This window comes from Abramis brama (assembly GCF_963993115.1).
Source record: "Abramis brama genome assembly, chromosome: 22".
Taxonomy (NCBI): Eukaryota; Metazoa; Chordata; class Actinopteri; order Cypriniformes; family Leuciscidae; genus Abramis; species Abramis brama.
Window position 1 is genome coordinate 829,735 of NC_139984.1, and position 20,549 is coordinate 850,283.

General features: G+C 42.0%; 1 protein-coding gene across 1 annotated transcript in view; it reads left to right on the top strand.

Moving 5' to 3' along the window:
• Positions 1 to 20,549, top strand: part of samhd1 (SAM domain and HD domain 1) — a 38,970-nt gene that overhangs the window by 14,467 nt on the left and 3,954 nt on the right. The window contains exons 3-15 of the mRNA XM_084098969.1: positions 206 to 278; positions 360 to 520; positions 621 to 736; positions 825 to 895; positions 3,411 to 3,566; positions 5,059 to 5,159; positions 5,229 to 5,337; positions 9,464 to 9,555; positions 9,647 to 9,762; positions 9,879 to 10,018; positions 13,630 to 13,719; positions 18,452 to 18,556; positions 19,536 to 19,673. Of these exons, the coding sequence (XP_083955095.1) occupies positions 206 to 278; positions 360 to 520; positions 621 to 736; positions 825 to 895; positions 3,411 to 3,566; positions 5,059 to 5,159; positions 5,229 to 5,337; positions 9,464 to 9,555; positions 9,647 to 9,762; positions 9,879 to 10,018; positions 13,630 to 13,719; positions 18,452 to 18,556; positions 19,536 to 19,673 (1,468 nt within the window). The remainder of the gene's footprint in view (positions 1 to 205; positions 279 to 359; positions 521 to 620; positions 737 to 824; positions 896 to 3,410; positions 3,567 to 5,058; positions 5,160 to 5,228; positions 5,338 to 9,463; positions 9,556 to 9,646; positions 9,763 to 9,878; positions 10,019 to 13,629; positions 13,720 to 18,451; positions 18,557 to 19,535; positions 19,674 to 20,549) is intronic.

Genomic DNA, 20,549 nt, shown 5'->3' on the forward strand with positions numbered 1-20,549 from the left:
ACTTCATTAACAAAAAACAAGAAACTGATATCATGTAAACACAGCGTATGCCACAGTCTGACCCGGCTTGAAATGAGCTGTTGATTTCCAGTGCATGTTTTGCATAAATCATATGGGGTGCGGTTGAGCTTTAATGGCAGTAATCATGTCTTTAATGGCAGTAATCATGTCTTTAATGGCAGTAATCATGTCTTTGCTCGTTTAGCCCTCTGGGATCACGCCTGCAGATCCTCCACTGCCTTCAGAAGCTCTGGCAGATCTCAAACGAACCCATGAAGGTATGCCAAAGCTTTCACAAACGTCTGCTGGTTGTTCAGATGCTCGAGCCAGACCTCTCCTAAGGTGATGTGTGTCCCCAGGTGTTCAACGACCCCATCCACGGCCACATCGAGCTGCACCCCCTGCTGGTCCAGTTCATAGACACGCCTCAGTTCCAGAGGCTCCGCCACATCAAGCAGCTTGGAGGAACGTACCTGGTCTTCCCCGGGGCGTCCCACAACCGCTTCGAGCACTCAGTCGGGTGAGTGTGTGTGTGCTGCACTCCATCAGCGGTTCATGGACCACATGGACGGTTGTTTCAGAGTTGGTGTGAGCATGTTGTGTGTGTGTGTGTGATGCAGGGTGGGATATCTGGCGGGATGTCTGGTCAAGGCTCTCAATGAAAGACAGCCAGAGCTCTTCATAACGAAGCAAGACATGCTGTGTGTGCAGATCGCTGGGCTGTGCCATGACCTGGGTGAGTTCAGACGCAAGCGTACACACACACACACACTAATGGTTTTGCATCGTCATTCTTTAAAATCCTCTTTTTGTCTGTTGTCCAGGTCATGGCCCATTTTCTCATTTGTTTGATGGCATGTTCATCCCTAAGGTTCGCCCTGGTAAGAAGTGGAAGGTGAGTGAGCGTCTCTGTAAGGCCATGCGTGTGAACGGCCTCTAGGAGGAGCAGCACCTTCAGCTTCTCATGGCCGACCTTGTTTCGGTATTAGATTTGTGCCGGATGTTTAGAAACTAACTTTTCATAAAATGAATAACAATAGAAACTAAGGTTGCGCGATATGCTCCATTTTCATATCGTCCTATCGTCAGCCTGTGAGATCGGCGATACACGATATTATCGTGAGGGGGCGGGGCTTACTTATTTGATTATTAACTTGCTTATTTACTCATCAATTTGCTTGTTTTATTACTTCGTTTTAAATGAGAATCTTTTTTCTATTTTGCTAGCAAAGGTGGAGTGTTTATTAATAGGCTAAATCAGGTTATTTCCTGGTATAGTGAGGTAAAAAAAAGATCCTAATCATTCTTGTATCTGACTCTGAGTATTTCAACATGTCAGCGGGAAATTTACGGACACACATTATCCTCTCATGCCTATACAGATCTGCAGCATTTTGACTGTTTGACGAGATGCGAACACGTTTTAATTTCTTGATTCAAGAAAGAGTCGGAGTCTGCGATATATGTCCTCCTACCAGTGCTCTCTCTGTCTGGATGCACTTCACATGCGCACCGCACTTCAATAACGCAGGTGTTTTAAATGCCAGGAGAAATCAGAGGCAAAAATCTAAAAGTCGATCGGTTATACGCCGACTTAAACTTATGACTTGACTCTGATAAAGGAAAACGGGTTAATCCGTTTACATGACCACATGCATTGTCAGTTTATTCAGCATAATCGAGTTAATAACGTGCATGTAAACGCGCTCAATCCCTGAAAACGAAAGCAGAAACGGACTGAGCTTTCGCTGCATTAACAGCACGTTCTCTCAGAGTCGACGGTGGATAACGGTAGGCTACAGCAACTATCTTAATTACTGGCTGAATATTTCTCTTGTGGACTTACATTATTGACAGCGAAAAAATTAGAAGAATATTTCTTGTTAAACAAGTTTGAAGTTGCTTGTGATTTTCACAGATGGCAGAGTTTCACAGATGCTTCGTGAACTAAAGACTTTTATTAGGCCTAGGCGGCCTATATCATTTTATTGATATTATTATTATAATTAATATTTTGTAATTGTATTGTTTTTAGTGTTATTCGTGTCATTAAATATTTTGTTAATGTGCTATGGAAACAAAATACTGACGAACAACGATGCCGCGTCTTCATCTAGGCTCTGTATAAAAATTATGCGTCTGTTAAAGCACTCTTGACAATTTGTGAATGGATCACCTTGCAATGATATTTCGTTGTGGGATGTAGTTTTTTTAGTCTGTTTTAAAAACATTTTCTTTGAGGAGTCCTCATACGCGCGTGATATGGCGCAAGTGTGGTTATGTGGTGATGTCGTTATGAATTTAGGCAAGGCAAATATAATTGTAGTTCCTAATTAATTTAATAACTATACTAGCTTCATAATAATAATAATGATTTAATACATTAATGGAAAAACGAGCCAATTATCGTATTGATATCGGCAAAGGCATCTGCCATCGGCGATATCTCTGTCTATCGTCGATACACGATACTATCGTCTATCGGCACAACCCTAATAGAAACTCTAAAAATAATAAGTCTCAGACAAAATTGTTCTTAAGGAGGTCTGACACGGACGAGAAGCGCAGCGTCTAGGACAGCTCGAGGTATCGCACACCGGACGCGCACTCTCAGTTTATGGCCAGCAATATTGTTATGTTTAAGGATATTATGGAATTAAGATCATGTCTGTAATATGTTATGATTGTACTGTACAATTAAATACAACATCTGAGTCTGCAGTCTGAACACTTTACCTCAGTGCGTCTGTTAACTGAACGAATTGAGAATATCTCCTGAAAATCCGATAACATCAGCAGTTTTCATCCTCTCAGCTGATTTCTGTGAATGAGTGTAAAGCTGAGTGTATATTATATTGCAGCACAGGGTGAAGTCAGTTTATACTTTAACTATGATTTGAGACAAATAAATGTAAATGTACAGGTGCTGGTCATAAATGATAATGAGTCTATATAATATATTAGTTTCACCTGTTAAGTTGAATTCTTGAAACGAATCAACTTTTTGATGGTATTCTAATTTTATGACCAGCACCTGTAATATAAAACGATGTAAATGGCGTCTGTGGCGCGGCAGGATGTTGAACACGCTCCTGAGCCGATGCTGGGCGCCGCGGACAGAGCCGGACGGCGCCGCCGGTGTGTGTGTGTGCACTCATAGAGAATAATGTGCTCGAATTTTAAAGATGTGACGCGGCGCTTAAAGATGTGTGCGACCCCCCCCCCCCCCCCCCCCCCCTTACACTCCAGTTTCAGAGTCTTTATCCGTTTCTTGATGTTTGGCACAAGTGTGATGTGACCCTTCAGCTGGTTTAGTTGGAGAGCGAGGCAAGGCTTCATGTGATGACAGACGGACTCCTTTAGCACTGCAGGTCCACATCACTGACTGACAGATGTCTTCTGCCCTGCAGCACGAGACTGCCTCGGTCCAGATGTTTGACCACCTGGTGAAGGTTAACCATCTCGAGGCGGCCATGACACATCATGGGTTGAGACTTCCAGATGACCTGATCTTCATCAAGGAGCAGATCGCCGGGCCGCTGGATAACTCTGTGTTGGACCGCTCGGTACGTTAGTGAGCCGTGATTCGGCTGAGTGTTGAGTCTGCGGCACCACATAACACACAGGATAAATCCACACACCCCGGTTAACACAGCTGGGCTTGTGATGTCATGAAACAAAGATAAATCACGACTTTAGCACTAGTGTAGTGTTTTTGTATGAACATTTATGCCAAATGTTTTTGAAACAAAAAAAGCTTGTTAAATTTCACTAATTGAAAAATATGCATTGCAATAAACTTGCTCACATTTTAATGTGTTGTATTTTAATGTGTTGTATTTTAATGTGTTGTATTTTAATGTGTTGTATTTTAATGTGTTGTATTTTAATGTGTTGTATTTTAATGTGTTGTATTTTAATGTGTTGTATTTTTATGGGCTGAAATTCAACATGGTTGTATATTTAAGATGTGAATATTTTGATTCAAAACATTTCACACACATTTTCATTATTAAAAACTCAATAATCCATATTCACCTTTCAGACTTCACTCCCAAAATATTCATTCTGTTTAAAAATGCAACCTATAATATTCAGACAATTTATATGAATAAATAACAGAATTCATATTTTGGAAGTTAATTTTTTTTAATAATGAAAATGTGTGTGAAATGTTTTGAATTGAAATATTCACAGCTTAAATATACAACCATGTTGGGTTTTCAGCCTGTAAAAATACAAGACGCAAAAAATGCAATGTTGATCAGAAGAGAGAAAATTACTCTGCTCTTGACTCTTTAGCTTGAAAGCAATATTTTTTTATTTTTTTTTTACAATGAAGACTATCCAGTGTATTTTACATTTGATAACTTTAATTTTTGTAGTATTTCTTACCTGAATACTACTGATAGACCACCTGAGAAAACTTATTTTCTTCTTTTCCATTTCTGCAAGGGCTGGTGTTTGGATTTTTACTGTTTTTTTTAAAAATTGTTTTATGTAATTAGTATATAATAGGAGCCTATTTGATGATGGGCACAATATTTGTGTTTTGATCTAAAGTAAACACACACACACCCTCACTTTGGCTGTTCAGTGGCAATGCATAGGTTGTTTTACATTAAATGTGCAAAAGTTCTGATATATATTGTTTAATTTTTTACATCACAAAAACCAGAAAAGAAAGCATGTGTCTGGGGGTTATTTTGCTGTCAGGCGAGTCCTCTTCTCGGCTCACTCTGAGCTACACCTGCTGGCGTGAATGTGATTTCATGGTGGTGATATTTATAACTCCGTTTCACCCGAAAATGTTTAAACACGACATGTTGATCCATTTGATCAAAAGTAATTCCTTTTTTTAAGGTCCTTTAGTAAAATCATTTTGATCAAAGTAATTTCAAACTTCGACATTCTGTCATCAAACACAATCGGACACAAAGCAACATGTGTAGCAAAATTGGAATAGTTTTTTTATTTTTCGAATAATAATTAGTTTGAATGTTCAAATATTGATGCACACCCTTAATCTGAATGTGTTTGTTTCTTCTAACCCTGCAGTGGCCGTACAAGGGCAGGCCGATTGAGAAATCATTCCTGTACGAGATCGTTGCAAACAAGCGGAATGGCATCGATGTAGATAAGTGGGACTATTTCGCCAGGTAAGATGGATCGCTGCAGGCCAATGACGATGCTCGTTTTCTAATCTTAATGTGTGGTGTTCTGGACAGGGATTGTTACCATCTGGGGATCCAGAATAACTTCGACTATCAGCGCTTCCTCAAGTTTGCACGGGTGTGTGAAGTGAGAGGAAAGAAGCACATTTGCACAAGAGACAAGGTACGGTTTGGGTTCATACGGACCGAGTGTGTATTCATTGATTTGGTGCATGTGATTTTAAATTGAACTTCTACTCATTAGGAGACAATTTACCAAAAACATGTTTACCAAGATATATTTAATAAACTAATGAAACAAGGTGTTAATTATTTTTTAACTTTGAGCTCCACTTTTCAAGGCTCAGCTGACCAGCAATGCGTCGCATGGGTTACCCCTCATTTACACTGCTCACGTCTGCGGTGCATTACGTCTGCGACAAGGTTTTATTCCGTCCTCCACACGGTGCCAACTCACACCAGGAGCATTTCAGAAGCGGAGCGACTGGATGCGCGAGACCACGTGATTTGCCTGTCCGACGTGGTTTTTCTTGATTTTTGGGTTTCTATCATACAGTCTATGGTTTCTACCAAGGATATTGGTGTGTAGTACGTTTGGGAGTCTGCACAGGGTGTTTATTTTGAATTTGACAATGTTTTGTTTTACTCTTATTTTGTATTTCCGGTGCGACTTGGACGCGCGTCCGTCAAAAATAGACTAGGCGCCTCTATTTAGCGAAGCGGTGCGGAGAGACGCTTCTGGGAAGCTTCTGAAACGCGCCGCGGCCGGTGTAAACACAAGCATTGACTAGAATGGGCGCGATCAGCTCCGGTAGCCGTGTCGCAGCCGTAATGCGCCGCAGACGTGTGCGGTGTAAATGAGGGGTTACGCTGAAGCTGATGCTTCACTTAAAGTGCCCCAATTATGCTAATTTAAAGTTTCCTAATGTTGCTTTGGAGTCTCCTACAACAGGTTTACATGCATCAAAGGTCAAAAAACTGTTTTTTTCCCCCCTCATAATATACATTTGCACATCACCACATTTTTCAATGATTTTCAAATGACTTGTCAAATGAATCAATCTCTCTAAATCCCGCCTTTCCTCTAGATACTCTGCTCTGATTGGCCAGACAGCTCAGTCTGTTGTGATTGGCCTTGTAAACTCGCACTCGATCGGCCCAAATCCGGCGTCCGACCAGCGCGGAAGGTCTTTACGTGTTACTGTCTTTTCTCGTGGCAAATTTTTTGATTAAATGCAATACATTTGAATATGTATTATCTCGTTATTTCATCTGACTCCATAAATGAAAAGGTTTTAATGATATTCGTGCATCATTAAATGTGAGCGAATGTTTGACTATTCTTTTTAACTCTTTAATGAAAACAATGTCAAAGTCAGTTAGAATAATCAAATGTAACAATATATTATGTCAGGTAAATGTATCACGTCAATTTCATAATCAATTCAAAGTAAATCATAATCGATACAAATCATCAAATGCTCTGGAATAAAGAGAAGAGATGCGAACCCAACATTAGGCTAACAGGCTCACAGGCTAATCTGAGGTACAGAAGAGCCCAGATCTTCTCGTTGCATTTCATTATAGAGACTTCACATTCAGAGTTGACACCTTTTGGGGGGTAGGAGACCATTTGTCTGGAGACCACTTTCCTTTGTGTGCCAGTTATCTCTAAACTCTTAAAACATTATTACCTTTTGTTTTACTTATTTGGAAATGAGACATTTGTACCAGTCGCACTGAGACATTTCAAATGATACCAAACATGTATAATACTCTGATAATTATTCACATCAAACCATATGTATTTTGGGTAATTTTCATGTGGTCTCAGCATGAGGGGAAGAGGGGGAGATGTATTCTGAGGTGAGGCTGCGTCTCAAATGTTGAGTTCAAATATTACTTCCCTTTGTTGTCTCGGAGAGTAGTTCTCTCTTCCAGCTCTTCCAGTCTTACAGCCTACCCTGTACAGCGCGCCGAAAACAAAAACCCATGTCCATAACAACGTCAGCTGTCCTGAGGCTTCTACACCGTAAACTAAACACAGTAACGGGCAATGACTTCGATTTTACCAGATCAATGCGAGCGTGAGTCCGATGATGAAACATTGGAAGAACTAGTTCTTCAACCCGAACCTCTCGACTCGAGCAGGACTCAGTGTTTCTCAGTGATACGCTACTCAGTTTGAGGAACATTATGAGATGCTGCAACTGTAATTCCTCACCATCAGCATTAACAAGTGCATATCCATCAACAAACCCATTATTTTACTTGTACTCATTTATTTATAGAGTATTTTTCTAATATACTGCGGTGAACACGTGGAAACCGTATCAATAACAGTGTAAACATTAGCCGAGCTCTAGCGTGAATAACTGATGTAACATAAACGCTGGTAAAACAAATCTTTCCTCAAAGTAGTGAGAACGACTGACGATCTGCGTTAATAGACACAGTTTTAGGTAATAGTGGCCCACAGCTGATTAGCAGAAGTATTTCAGTAAGACAGTGATAACGTGAGTTAGCAGGAGATCTACACAATATAAAACTCAAATCTAAGTATTTTGAACACCATCTTTCCAGAGCAAGCGGTTTGTGAATCCTGCACTGAACTGAGATTTGAGAAGCAGTCGTCAGTGAAATAAAGGGAACACAGCAAAAGTTTAGGATTATACTGCTGTGATACCGTGGTAAAGATGAACTTTAACCTCTGATTGTCCACATGCTTGTCCTTGGGCAGTGAATAAAAACTGGCTTTACCTTCACATTGTAGAGCACAGCGTCTCCTGGACATGATGCTCTCCAGTGTCCACAGGGTTCAGCTGCTGGTCTGAGGTTCGAGTTTCCCCTGGTGTCTGCGCGCGCAATAAGTGGGCGGGTAATATGCTAATGTTTCGTCTTGACGTCACTACGAAACGGCTTATGACTCGTTTGAAAAAAATGTTTTCATTGACTCAGAGTCGACTCTTACTTTTGAAAGACAATAACTTAGAGCTGTTACACACTACATGAAAGGTCATTTTCAAAAAACCATAATAGAGGCCCTTTAATAGAGGCCAGTGGCATTGATTGAATGCGTGACTCGCTGAGTTTTTTCCCCGCGGCTTCCTCGCGCTGTCACTGACGCCCATTCATGGTTGAAACCCTTAAACGTTAAAAGGGTGAGACGACAGATATTTCGCTTTCCTTGGACACGGCAACCTTTTCACGAATATACGACATGACCTCAAAGACAGGCGCAGGTCATCACACGCGCTCAGTCGATCGCTCTCATTCACTGTCTGTTCAGGCTTAAGTGCAAATCCTCGAAGCCTCTGTACAAATCACCACGATAAACAGTCTTGTTACCATTATTAACTTGTTTAACATTCAATGCACATGCACAAAGTTCAAAACAAGAAGGCTCTAGCCTTAAGAAAACAAAGCACGTGAATATCGCGGTTACTCCTCTGCGGTGTCAGTAGCGCGGTACTGCGATATCACGGCTATCGCCACAGCCCTGGTGGGCGTTTAGTGGGCTCAGAATTAGCGCTTGAATCGCTGTCAGTAGGCGTGTTCACGTTAGCGGATAATGAGCTGACGTTAGAACGACTTTCATGCAGATTACATAAACAGAAAAGTTTTCGTTTTGAATTAGATCATTTAAAAGTAGACAATTGAATGTTTATAAAGATATATTGTGATATATTGTCGTGTCTGTGTGACTAGTATTCGCTGAGTTTTGTTTCAGTTTAGAGACGTGCTCCAGAAAAACCTTCATGGACACCAAGGCGGCAGAAAGCACACCCTTTTTGTTTTCTTTGTTTTACAAAAGTGCAATGTTTTGAGTGCAAGTAGACAAACAAAAGACCTTCTACCGTTTAAAATGATGTATTGCTTTAATCTGTATGACCATAAATGACGGCGTCTCCGGATGTCAACAGATCTGTCTGTGATTGGACACATTGCTCAACGCTGCAAAAACACGTTCTCTCATCGCGCTCTCCGGAGTGCAGACACAATACACACTGCTGCGTCTGCAAAATCTGTGTGTTAGTTAAAAACATGCTGTTGTTAGTTTAAACTGAGGGTGCACCCCATAGAACCGGGCCTGACCGGGTCAGTTGTAACGACTGAGACATAAGCTCGTCAGTTTTAGCTTTCACTGTGTGTAGTGAATACTTGAGGCTTGAGATGCATCATGATCAATCTGGGGCAGGTTTGATGAAGTGCTCCCGGATCAGGCAGAACTTCAGCTAAGCAAAGAAACGCTCTGATATAGTGTCTTTAATTCTCTTTACTCTTCGCAGGAAGTTGGCAATCTCTACGACATGTTTCACACTCGCAACTGCCTCCATCGCCGGGCGTATCAACACAAAGTGGGCAACATCATCGAGACCATGTGTGTATTAGCATCGTTTAACAACACATCTTTCATTTCCCTGGCTTCCAGGTGGATTTCAGTGTTCTGTCATTGGCTGTTTGTGTGTCAGGATAACAGAGGCCCTTGTAAAGGCTGATCCTCACATCCAAATCCAGGGCTCTTCTGGCCGGACATTCACCATCTCCTCGGCTATAGACGACATGGAGGCCTACAGCAAACTCACGGGTAGATGATGGTGTCCCGCACGTGTCAGCTCGGTCACGCTCATGAAAACATAATGCTGGATGAGTGATGAAATCAGGGTTGTTTGGTTATTCATGAAAGAATGTGTTTGCTTGTAGATAATATCTTTGAACAGATTCTGTACTCGTCTGCGCCGGAGCTGTCTGAGGCTCGAGCCATCCTGCACAACATCGTCTGTAGACGGCTGTACAAGTGTGTGGGTCAGACCACGTCCGAGGCGCACGTGGACGTGTCACCGGTGAGTTCACAGCTTGGTTATGTAGCATAGATGTGGACGGGGATGGACTGGGACTAAAATCCCCCCAGAGCCTCATCACACACATCATATTTAGTATAGTATACTATCATACGGTCATCAAACCCTGTAAACTTCCATTTCAAGGTTCACTTGATGTTCAGAAGCCAACAAACTAACTCAAACGGGCCGTTTTGGGGGCGTTAACCTTTAAATTACTTGTGTAATCTGATGTTGACACTGACCGACCCATGAGTCGACCAGTGTCATGAACAAGTGTTTCTGCTTAGCGGTTCATTGGCTCATTAAATCACATGTTGGTCATTTGGATTGAGGATCAATGTCTTCACATCACGACCGGTTTCTGCTGTCATACATTGACTGTGTTTGGCATCTTCATCTGAATGTAAAACACATTAATGATGTCACACAAAAAATAATTCTCATTGTGACATTGTGCGTTAGTGCGTTGTGGTCGTGCAGGATACGGCCCGGATCCGGCTGACTACATCATTCGTTGTGGTCCTGTCTAGGCCATAGTAGACTGCCCTTAATTATGCAGAGCTTTAAGGCTTAATATAATTTAAACGGACGAGTTATTAAAAAAAATTCACCCCCTCACAGCAGTGTTAATTTCGTTAACGAAAACTATGACGAAAAATGTTCGTTGACGACCTTTTTTCCCCTGACTAAGACAAGACGATGAGAGACGACACCCACGTCATTAAACGATAACTGACTATATCAACACATGCAATAGCGTTGACGAAAAAAGACGAGACTGAAATGTGTTTAAACATTTTTAAACTTAACCAAAACCACTTGTTTGTGTCAAATAAAGGAGACGACAACACATTGACTGTTTTTACGAGCGTTCATGCTTACGGTTGCCAGATTTTAATAATTAAACCCCCAGTCAGAGCTTTTCTGTTAAAAGAACACGTTTTCTACCCGGTCTTTTCAATAGTATCTGGCAACCATGCGTGCGCGCTCTCTACACTGCTGAAGAAGCGCGGATGATCTGAAAACAATTTAGCGATCTTCATTTGAGATTTTCTACTTAAATTAAAGTGTCTTTCAGTCGGTCTGTGTTCTGCCACGAGCCGTTTGCGCTATCTGTGCTACTAAATCTGCGATCAAAATATAGGCTGATATCCAGTGTTTTTAATGTCGATCATATTATACGAGCAAGAATGCAATGTTTCCTGAATATCCACACGATTTCAAATGAGACATTGATTTTATACAACAGTCCAACAAACAGAAGGGTAACATTAAATTATTTACTACATTTAAAACAGTATTGTCATAGGCGTATTGCTCTATTTTGCAACGAAAGCCACAGCAGAACTGCAGCACACAGCGGTGATTCGTGAACGATTCTGTGGCTTAGAATGATTCGTGAGATTCAATGACCCGTTCATAAAAATAGCAGCTTGCTTCCTTACTGAATGAATGAATGACTCCATGACTCACTCATAAAGACAGTGACTTACTACTGACTTTAATTTAATATTTTAAAAGTACCGGTATCACTAAGTTTTTACCATCATTGCATATTTATTGAACATTGTTTAATTTAAAAATATATATATAAAAAAATATTGTCCCTTAATGGAGAAAGTGTGACTGCAGTCTAAGTGGAAGAGGGGGTACCAGGGGGTATGGCACTCTAAAAACCACTGAACTAAGGAAAAGGGGTATGTAGAATTGCACAAGTGCTACTGCTAAAGAGTGCAATGTCAATACAGCCTGTTACCTTAATTTACATTTCTCATAAGCTTAATTGAATTGGCCTAGAGATAAAAAATTAGGACATTTTTTTGTCTAAAGACTACATATAAATAGCTACCAAAATTAATGTCGGTAACTGCAGTTTGACTAAAAGTTGACAAAAAACGCAATGACTTTTCGTCAACTAAAACTAGACTAAAACTATGAAAGCCAAAATGACTAAAATGTGACTAAGACCAATAAGTATTTTCGTCTCAAGATGAAAACTAAGACTAAATCAAAAATGGCTGCCAAAATTAACACCCCCTCACAGTCGTCATGAAGGGCAAAATGAGCTATTTAGACCAAAGCCACTTTTTGCTCCAGGCTGTAAACGTGAGTTTTTCTGCTGTGAAACTGAGCATTTCAACATGGGGGAGATGCAGATCTGACTCTCTTCTGCAGCCGGCCTCTAGTGGCCAGTCGATGAATTGCAGTTTAAGTCACTTCTGTGTCTGTTTCAAGAGAGAGACAGGGAGGTTGCCGCTCGGTCTATGCGCAGGTCCTCCATCTGGTCTGGATCCGGCTCGGATCCGGCTGATTACAGTAAACCTTGGGATAAACAGAGAGACTAACATTAGCGTAGATGCCATTCTTCTTATGATCTAACGAGTACATCAGGTGTTATAGGAAGTGTTCCCGGTTCCGGCTGACCTAATCTATGCAGCCTAACGATCATTTAACTGATTTGAATAACATAAATGTGTAATGTGTTATGTGTATGTCAGCTCAAAGAGATGTGCTTTTAGCTTTGGACTGACAGAGTGTGTCTGCTTCCCGGACAATGGTAGGAAGACTGTTCCAGAGTTTTGGTGCTAAATAGGAGAAGGATCTGCCGCCAGCAGTCGACTTTGATATTCTAGGTATTATCAACTGGCCGGAATTGTGAGATCGCAATAGACGTGAAGTAGTGTTGTCAAAAGACCCGGTACTTCGGTAACAAGTCGGTACTAAAAAAATTAAACCGTTAAGGTGCCAGCTTTTCTTAAGTACCGGTGGAAGTACCAGATTAATCCAGTTCTTGATGCGCTGTCCGAAAGGTGCACAGTTAAGTCCTCTTCATAGAAACACTGAGACCCGGTGACCGGCTAATGCGGCGGCTCTGAAGACACGCGTTGACAAAGGAGGAAAGAGCCACATATGGAAATATTTTGGATTAGGCTAATGTCACGTTGCCATAAGGGGCCGTTCACACAGCGCGTTTTTTACCAAAGGCCAAAGCTAATCGGTTGGTTTTTGTCAAATGACCTGTTGAGATGAGATGTTGAGATGAGATGTTGAGATGAGATGTTGCATAGCCTACATTTGAAATAATGAATAATGAAAAAAAGGCGTTATGTAAACAGCCCCTATCAGCCCCTAAAGTGGTATGGGGTGCAGTTGTATCGGGGTAGTTTCACGAGTACATGAGCACAGTATCGGTGCATCCCTATTTATGTCATTAATAACAGTCCGTCAGAAAAGCAGTTCTAGGCTTATTCTTGGCTGGATAACTCTCAGCAGGTTTAAAAAGCCCTTTTAAAATTAAATATGAACAAAGTTTTGGATTAAATTAAATAGTCAAGTCAAATAAAACTAGTTTATCTCCTGTATAGTTTGGTAAAAGTGTTTTTTATACTACGGTTTGGTAAATGATGACAATTTCATTGTTTGGGTGAACTTGTTCCTTTAACCCTGTTTTAGGGTTTCATGACATTCATGACTTCTACAGGAGAAAGGTCCTGGGAAAATACTAATTTAGTCTCTGCTCTTTTTTTTTTATTAACTGGATCCATTGAGTAAAGTGTGAGTTGTATGTGAGAGTGATGTGCTGATGTAATGATCGCTGTGGTCTCTTGCAGGAGAAGCTGCTGGACTGGGCGAAGGAGGTAGCTCGGTCCAAACCCAGTGGCACAGATGGCAACCTGATAGCTGAGGACTTCGTAGTTAGTGTATGTGAGAACATCTCATTGCTTTTCTCATTTTGTTTGTGCATCTTTATCTAGTCCTGTGAGGTAACAAATAGTTTTAAAAGGACAGTGTTAAAGGGGAAGGGAACGTTTTAGTCTTACCTTTTAAGACATATTTAATAGCAGTTGAGAAGTGCATGCTTGTTCATGTCAATTTCATTATTTTATTTTTTTATTGTGAAATGGCCAACCAGTCAGTAACTGCTGATTTAAGTCCTCGTGTCCTCTAGCGGTCGAGGTGTAGAACTCGTGGAGGAACATGTGATGGTCTGAGGCGTAGCGGTGTACCTGTGCTTACAGGCCTTCATTTTATCAGTCTAATGACGTCAAAACTGACAGCTCAAACTAGGGATGTTAACCGATGACCGTTTGACCGATGGTTGACCGTATCAACGTTAACCGATCAAAGCTGTCGGTAGTCGGTTAAAAAAAAAATTAGGCTATTATAGGCAGTGGACTAAACGCTACTACAGTTAGCCGTCTCATTCCAAGATCTTTTGTGTGAAGTGAACAAATCCCTCACACTCAATTTTTCACAACTCGCCTGTTTGTACTTAATAAACCAATAAAAACATTTGGCGCGAGGTCACAGCGTTTGGGTTCTCGCGCTCACAAGGTTTGCGAAAAGTAAAGGCTACAGGCTAAAACACTCGAGGTTCGAGCCAGGGCAGACGACAGGATGAAGCGTGCAAAGAAAAGTAGTGTGTGGGACCATTTCACCAAAAAGAATGACACAGATGTAAGTTGCAACTTGTGTGATACAGTGCTATCATCATCTTTCTTTATTATTGTTAGCACTACCTCAAACTAAAGCGGCGTCTCTTCGGAGCTGTCATTGTCTTAGCTGCGGCAATGTTTCAAATGAGCTTCTAACGCTAAACAAACGCCTTTATTTTCAACGCGATCTCCTTGTACCCAAACCATTTTGAGCCATTTGTCCTCCGATTACATACAAGCTCCTCGGCGCCGCGTTTGCGGGACTCATGTTTCGCGCTGTAGGGGATTTAAAAAAAGTGACGTGAGTGGAAGGGCGGCGCCGGGGCAGTGTGTGTGTGTGTGTGTGTGTGTGAGCGGGAGGCAGAGCGGCAGAGAGATGCGACAGAGTTGCGAAATTGCAGGTGCGGCTCGAAATGGCTGTTATTTCAAATAGCATATTTTAAACTAATCGGTTAACCGGTTTCAACCGGCTAATGAGGCTCGGTGGTCGGTCAAGAACATTTTTAGTTTTCACCATCCCTAGCTCAAATCATTATAAGCTTAACATTGTAAATCTGGATAAGGAGACAGTTAACCAACAGGTACTGCAGATATAAGTACAACAAAGTAACACGTGTGTTTGATTATTTAATTTGTTTGTGGAATGGACTATGTTGGTTGTGCTCTGTTTTTAATTGTTCAGATATTAGTCTCTCTGGCCTCGTTTACACTGTCAGTGAAATGTGACCCAACTGACCTATGGCTAAGCCACGCCCCCAAACGCGATGAGCCAATCACAGTGCGCATAGCTAACCCAATACACTCGGACATTCTCTGCCTCCACGTCCATTGAAATGTTAGTCAGTTTTCATTCGTTTTTACAAGTTTTTTCTTGTCATTTTAAGTTTAAAATGGTCAAACGGTGTGCATGGGGTACATGCAACTCCAACACTAGGTCTGTCCTGAGAGGCTGGACGACGGTGTGTATTTTTTACCCTTTCCCAAGCCACATCTCAACCGAGATAAGTGTCTGCTCTGGATTAAGTTATGCGGTAACTTAGACCACAACACCAACTAAACGTGTATAATTAAAAAAAAAAATGTCTACATCTGTTCTAAGGCAAGTCAACAACGTATTTGAACGTTATCTTTAACCCTCTGAGGTCTGAGCTGTTTTCTGGGCCCTGGAGGTGTTCTGACATGCTCTGACATTTCTGGTTATTTCTGTTACTTGTGACATTTTCATGGCTAAAGTCTAATTACACTGTATTCAGCACAAACTCTGCTACGATAATATATCAGCAGCATGTATGTAAAAGTTTGTAGTTTTGAGATAATGACATTTATGTGTGGTTTGTGAAAATACAAAAAAAAAATTCTCACTGAAATAAGGCCATGAAACCCATACTGATTATTTCTTCACAAGACTTTTGAACTGTATGACGTAGCCTAGAATATTTGCTCTAAAACTGTGTGAAAATCACCCCGACTGCTCATTCAGATAAGACAATATATTGATTTAAAAATTTTACGACGTGTTTTGTGTGAAAAAGCCTTATGCGAGAGCTCATTAATATGTAAGCTTTTCTCACCTGAGAAAGACAAAGACCCTCCCCTAACGGCCCTATTAGGAGCTATCAGGCCCTGTCATTCTGAGCAACCTTGCACAAAGAATGAGGAGATTTTAAAAAGAATGGCTTTTAAATTGTTTGGATTTATTCACAACACAACATAATCCAAAGATACACACAACAAATGCCAAAAAAGCACTTATTGAAAACAATGATCCAAAGACAGAGACCTTTGTGCCATTCCTAAAAACATTGTACATACCTTTCATTTCCAAGGTGTTTGATTTTCACTTTACCATGTTCATGTTCACTGAAGTCCTCAGTGGCATCTGGGCCCTGAAAAAAAAAAAGTGAACATGATATCAAGAGAAAGGCCTGCACGATTTTGGGAATAAATTTTAGATTTTTCTGGTTAAAATTGCTTTTTAAAATTCACAGAATACACACACACACACACACACACACACACACAAATGTTTCCAACAATATATAATATAATGAACACCAGGTTTGTTGTGCCTTGTAGGCATAAGCTATGCGCAGTGCTGGATAAAATAACAATAACCTATAACAGTATAAATCTTCCAAAAGATTTCAGTAACAACTAAGCTAGAGAAAAATATATTGATTATCATGTTACTTCAAATGTTTCCATTCGTTATGATGATATGAAATGAGATAATAGTAAAAACATGAAGCCGTTTGCTTTTCAAACGCGAACGCCATCCAAAATATGATACATTCAAACGCGATCGCGCTCAAATATAAAACATTATGGTTACCATATACATATCTACGTTTGAGCAGATATCCACAAACACAGTAACAGTAAACACGGGTCTAAATATTATAATATTCCCCATATATCTGGCAACAGTTCAACTGCAATGTGACATTTATGCAACAATAACAAACTAATTTGTAAGAATGTCTTACCTTACATCTTTCTTGTCTTTAAATCGTGTTCTTCTTCTTCTTCTGAGGTAAATTCAATGTAAGCTCAGGCGCGTCTAAAAGCAGAGACTTGTGAAGTGTTTTGGTGTTTTGTTGTTGAGGTAGGCCTAATGAGCGCGATCGCGTTCCATGTGGAGATTTGCATGTGAATATCTTTTGCGCGAGTGGGCGTGGCCAAATTAAAAAAATAATTAGGAAGCGTTTGAGAAGCTGGACATCTTGTTGGTTTTATACAAATTACTTAAACAGAGAATATTTGTTTTCAGTTTGAATCCGATCATTTAAAAGTACACACTTAAATGTTTATAAAGGTATATGGCTCATAAATGTGTGACAAGTATTCGCTGAGTTTTGTTTCAGTTTATAGAAGTGCTCAAGAAAAAAAAGTTCACCGCGACGGAGAGGCAGAACGCACACCCTGTTTATTTTCTTTATTTTACAAAAGCACAATGTTTTGGTTTGATTGTAAGTGGACACATACAAAAGTAGAAATATCACAGATTCTTTTTTTATATTTCTTTTTTCTGTATGACCATAAATGACGGAGTGACGGTTTCAGGCCTCGTTCATATGTGGGAATAAATCATATATGAGCCAATGCGACTGTCATGTAAACGGGCAGATCGGATTTTCTGAAGCTTGTCAGAAGCTTACTCATCTTAAAATTTCTGACCCACTGCTCGTCGTTAAAGCCCGTCAGGATCTCATGAAAGTGCGTATTTATAGCACATATTTTATTTATAGTTTTTGCCTGCATATGATATGCACTTTATGGCGTGAAATACGCACGCGCTCCACACCCCTAATCCTACCCAAGGGGTTTACAGAGCGTATCATGCGCACAAAAATTATTTTTGACGTATAAATGGCACGAGAAATAAAATTAGTGGTATAGATACGCACTTTCATGAGATCGTGTTGTATGCTCCCGCCAGTCCTGAGATCTCTTGCACACAATAACTGAAGCATGCGGCGGCTGCAGTGATGGCCCTTCTCGTCCTCCTCCGCCTCATAATCATGCTGATGTTTGGCGAACTTCGCATATTTCGCAGAGCTAGCATCAAGCATATTTCGCAGAGCTAGCATCAAGCATATTTCGCAGAGCTAGCATCAAGCATGTTTCGCAGAGCTAGCATCAAGCATATTTCGCAGAGCTAGCATCAAGCATGTTTCGCACTCGTCCATCTGGGCAAGATAATTTAACCCTTTAAGCATGCGTGACATTTCAGATAGTATGTCAAGTGTAAACGCATGAATGGATATGGGTCACAGTTGAAAGAACGTGTAAACGGACGGTCCAAAAAAATCGTATATCGGCAACAAATCAGAATTAGGCAGGAGACCTGCAGTGTGAACGAGGCCTCTGCTAATGAGCTTACACAACCTGCATGCGTAATTAAACTAGAATCAGCTGTGTGCTGTTTAAGGAGTGTAGTACAGCATGTCTAACTCTACTAAAAGTGTTTAGTCAACTATCCTCATGTGTTCTTCAGGTCATTCACATGGATTATGGAATGAAGGAGAAAAACCCCATCAACAATGTCCATTTTTACTGCAAGAACGATCCCAGCAAAGCCATCAAGATCCGCAAGAAACAGGTACGCAGACTTTTCTCTCCAGATGTTCTCCAGATTCATCTTCCTCTTTAGTCCAGCTGAAGGGTGTGACGCCTGGCTGCAAGCTTATTTATACAGCACAGTTCATACACTATGGCAACTCAAAGTGCCTTACACAGAAAGGAATTAAAATCATCACAAAATAAAAGCAAGGAAAATTAAAACGGTTATAAAAGGAATTAAAAGAGTAAAAAGATGATGCATAGATAAACTTCTCATCTGGCAAAACACCGGTGTATCATATTTTTCACAACTTTACTGTGAGGTTTCCCCATGGAGATTACACTGTCTGTGGTGTTCTTCGGTGCGCCTGAGATATCTATTGGACGTCTCCGATGGACCCGATTTTTCCCTAAACTCGGACAGGAGATTAGGTACAACATAATCAGGTATAGTCACTACTAAATAGGACAACAAAAAATCAAATGACCAAACAAGTAGCATTTTCAGTTGTCAGTATTTGCTTGTCCTGTGATCAGCGACCCTACAGAGGACGAGCCGTTTGGAGGATGGAGTCTTCGGGAGTCAGTAGTGAAAGAAAACGAATGAAAGTTTCAGCATATGCACATGGCTGAATAAATGCACAAAATCCAAAACTCAAGCGTGCGCAGGTGAAGTGCCTCAGCCGTGACTTACAACAGCGCTGAACGCAGTCAGCGCAATCATGTCTGTGTGCAGAAGACACCTCAGAAGAAAACACACACAACCTAAGACAGACCAACAAAACCCAAATAAAACATGCAGGAAGTCTGAGTATGCACTCCAAATATTGTGGATTTTAGTTTAGATGGGGAATGTGATGCAGTTCTTCAGTTGATGATGGTGTTGCACACTGTAGGTCTTCTGTACGGTGTATCTCCACAAAGACAAACATGCTGTAAATGTCTAGAAAGTTGATTATGAATTAATTTCCATGTTAATTTGAATGAGGACTGAGAGAGGTCTGTGTTCCTGATGACAGGTGTCCAAACTCCTGCCGGAGCAGTTCACTGAGCAGCTGATCCGGGTTTTCTGCAAGAAGACGGATGACAAGAGTCTGGAAGCTGCTAAAAAGTACTTTGTCCAGTGGTGCATGGACAAGAACTTCACCAAACCGCAGGTGAGAGCCCCTGGCGGGCGGCGTGTGCACCTCTACCCCTCTGCACCTCCACCCCTCTACCCCTCTGCACCTCCACCCCTCTAACCCTCTGCACCTCCACCCCTCTGCACCTCCACCCCTCTGCACCTCTACCCCTCTGCCCCTCTACCCCTCTGCACCTCCACCCCTCTACACCTCCACCCCTTTGCACCTCCACCCCTCTGCACCTCCACCCCTCTGCACCTCCACCCCTCTGCACCTCCACCCCTCTGCACCTCCACCCCTCTACCCCTCTGCACCTCCACCCCTCTACCCCTCTGCACCTCCACACCTCTGCACCTCCACCCCTCTGCACCTCCACCCCTCTGCACCTCCACCCCTCTGCACCTCCGCCCCTCTGCACCTCCACCCCTCTACCCCTCTGCACCTCCACCCCTCTGCACCTCTGTACCTCTACCCCCTCTGCCCCTCTGCACCTCCACCCCTCTGCACCTCCGCACCTCTGCACCTCCACCCCTCTGCACCTCCGCCCCTCTGCACCTCCACCCCTCTACCCCTCTGCACCTCCACCCCTCTGCACCACTGCACCTCCACCCCTCTGCACCTCCACCCCTCTGCACCTCCACCCCTCTGCACCTCTACCCCCTCTACCCCTCCACCCCTCTACCCCTCTGCACCTCCACCCCTCTACCCCTCTGCACCTCATCCCCTCTGCACCTCCGCACCTCCACACCACTGCACCTCCGCACCTCCACCCCTCTGCACCTCTACTCCTCTACCCCTCTGCACCTCCACACCTCTGCACCTCCACCCCTCCGCACCTCCACCCCTCTGCACCTCCGCACCTCCACCCCTCTGCACCTCTGCACCTCTACCCCCTCTACCCCTCTGCACCTC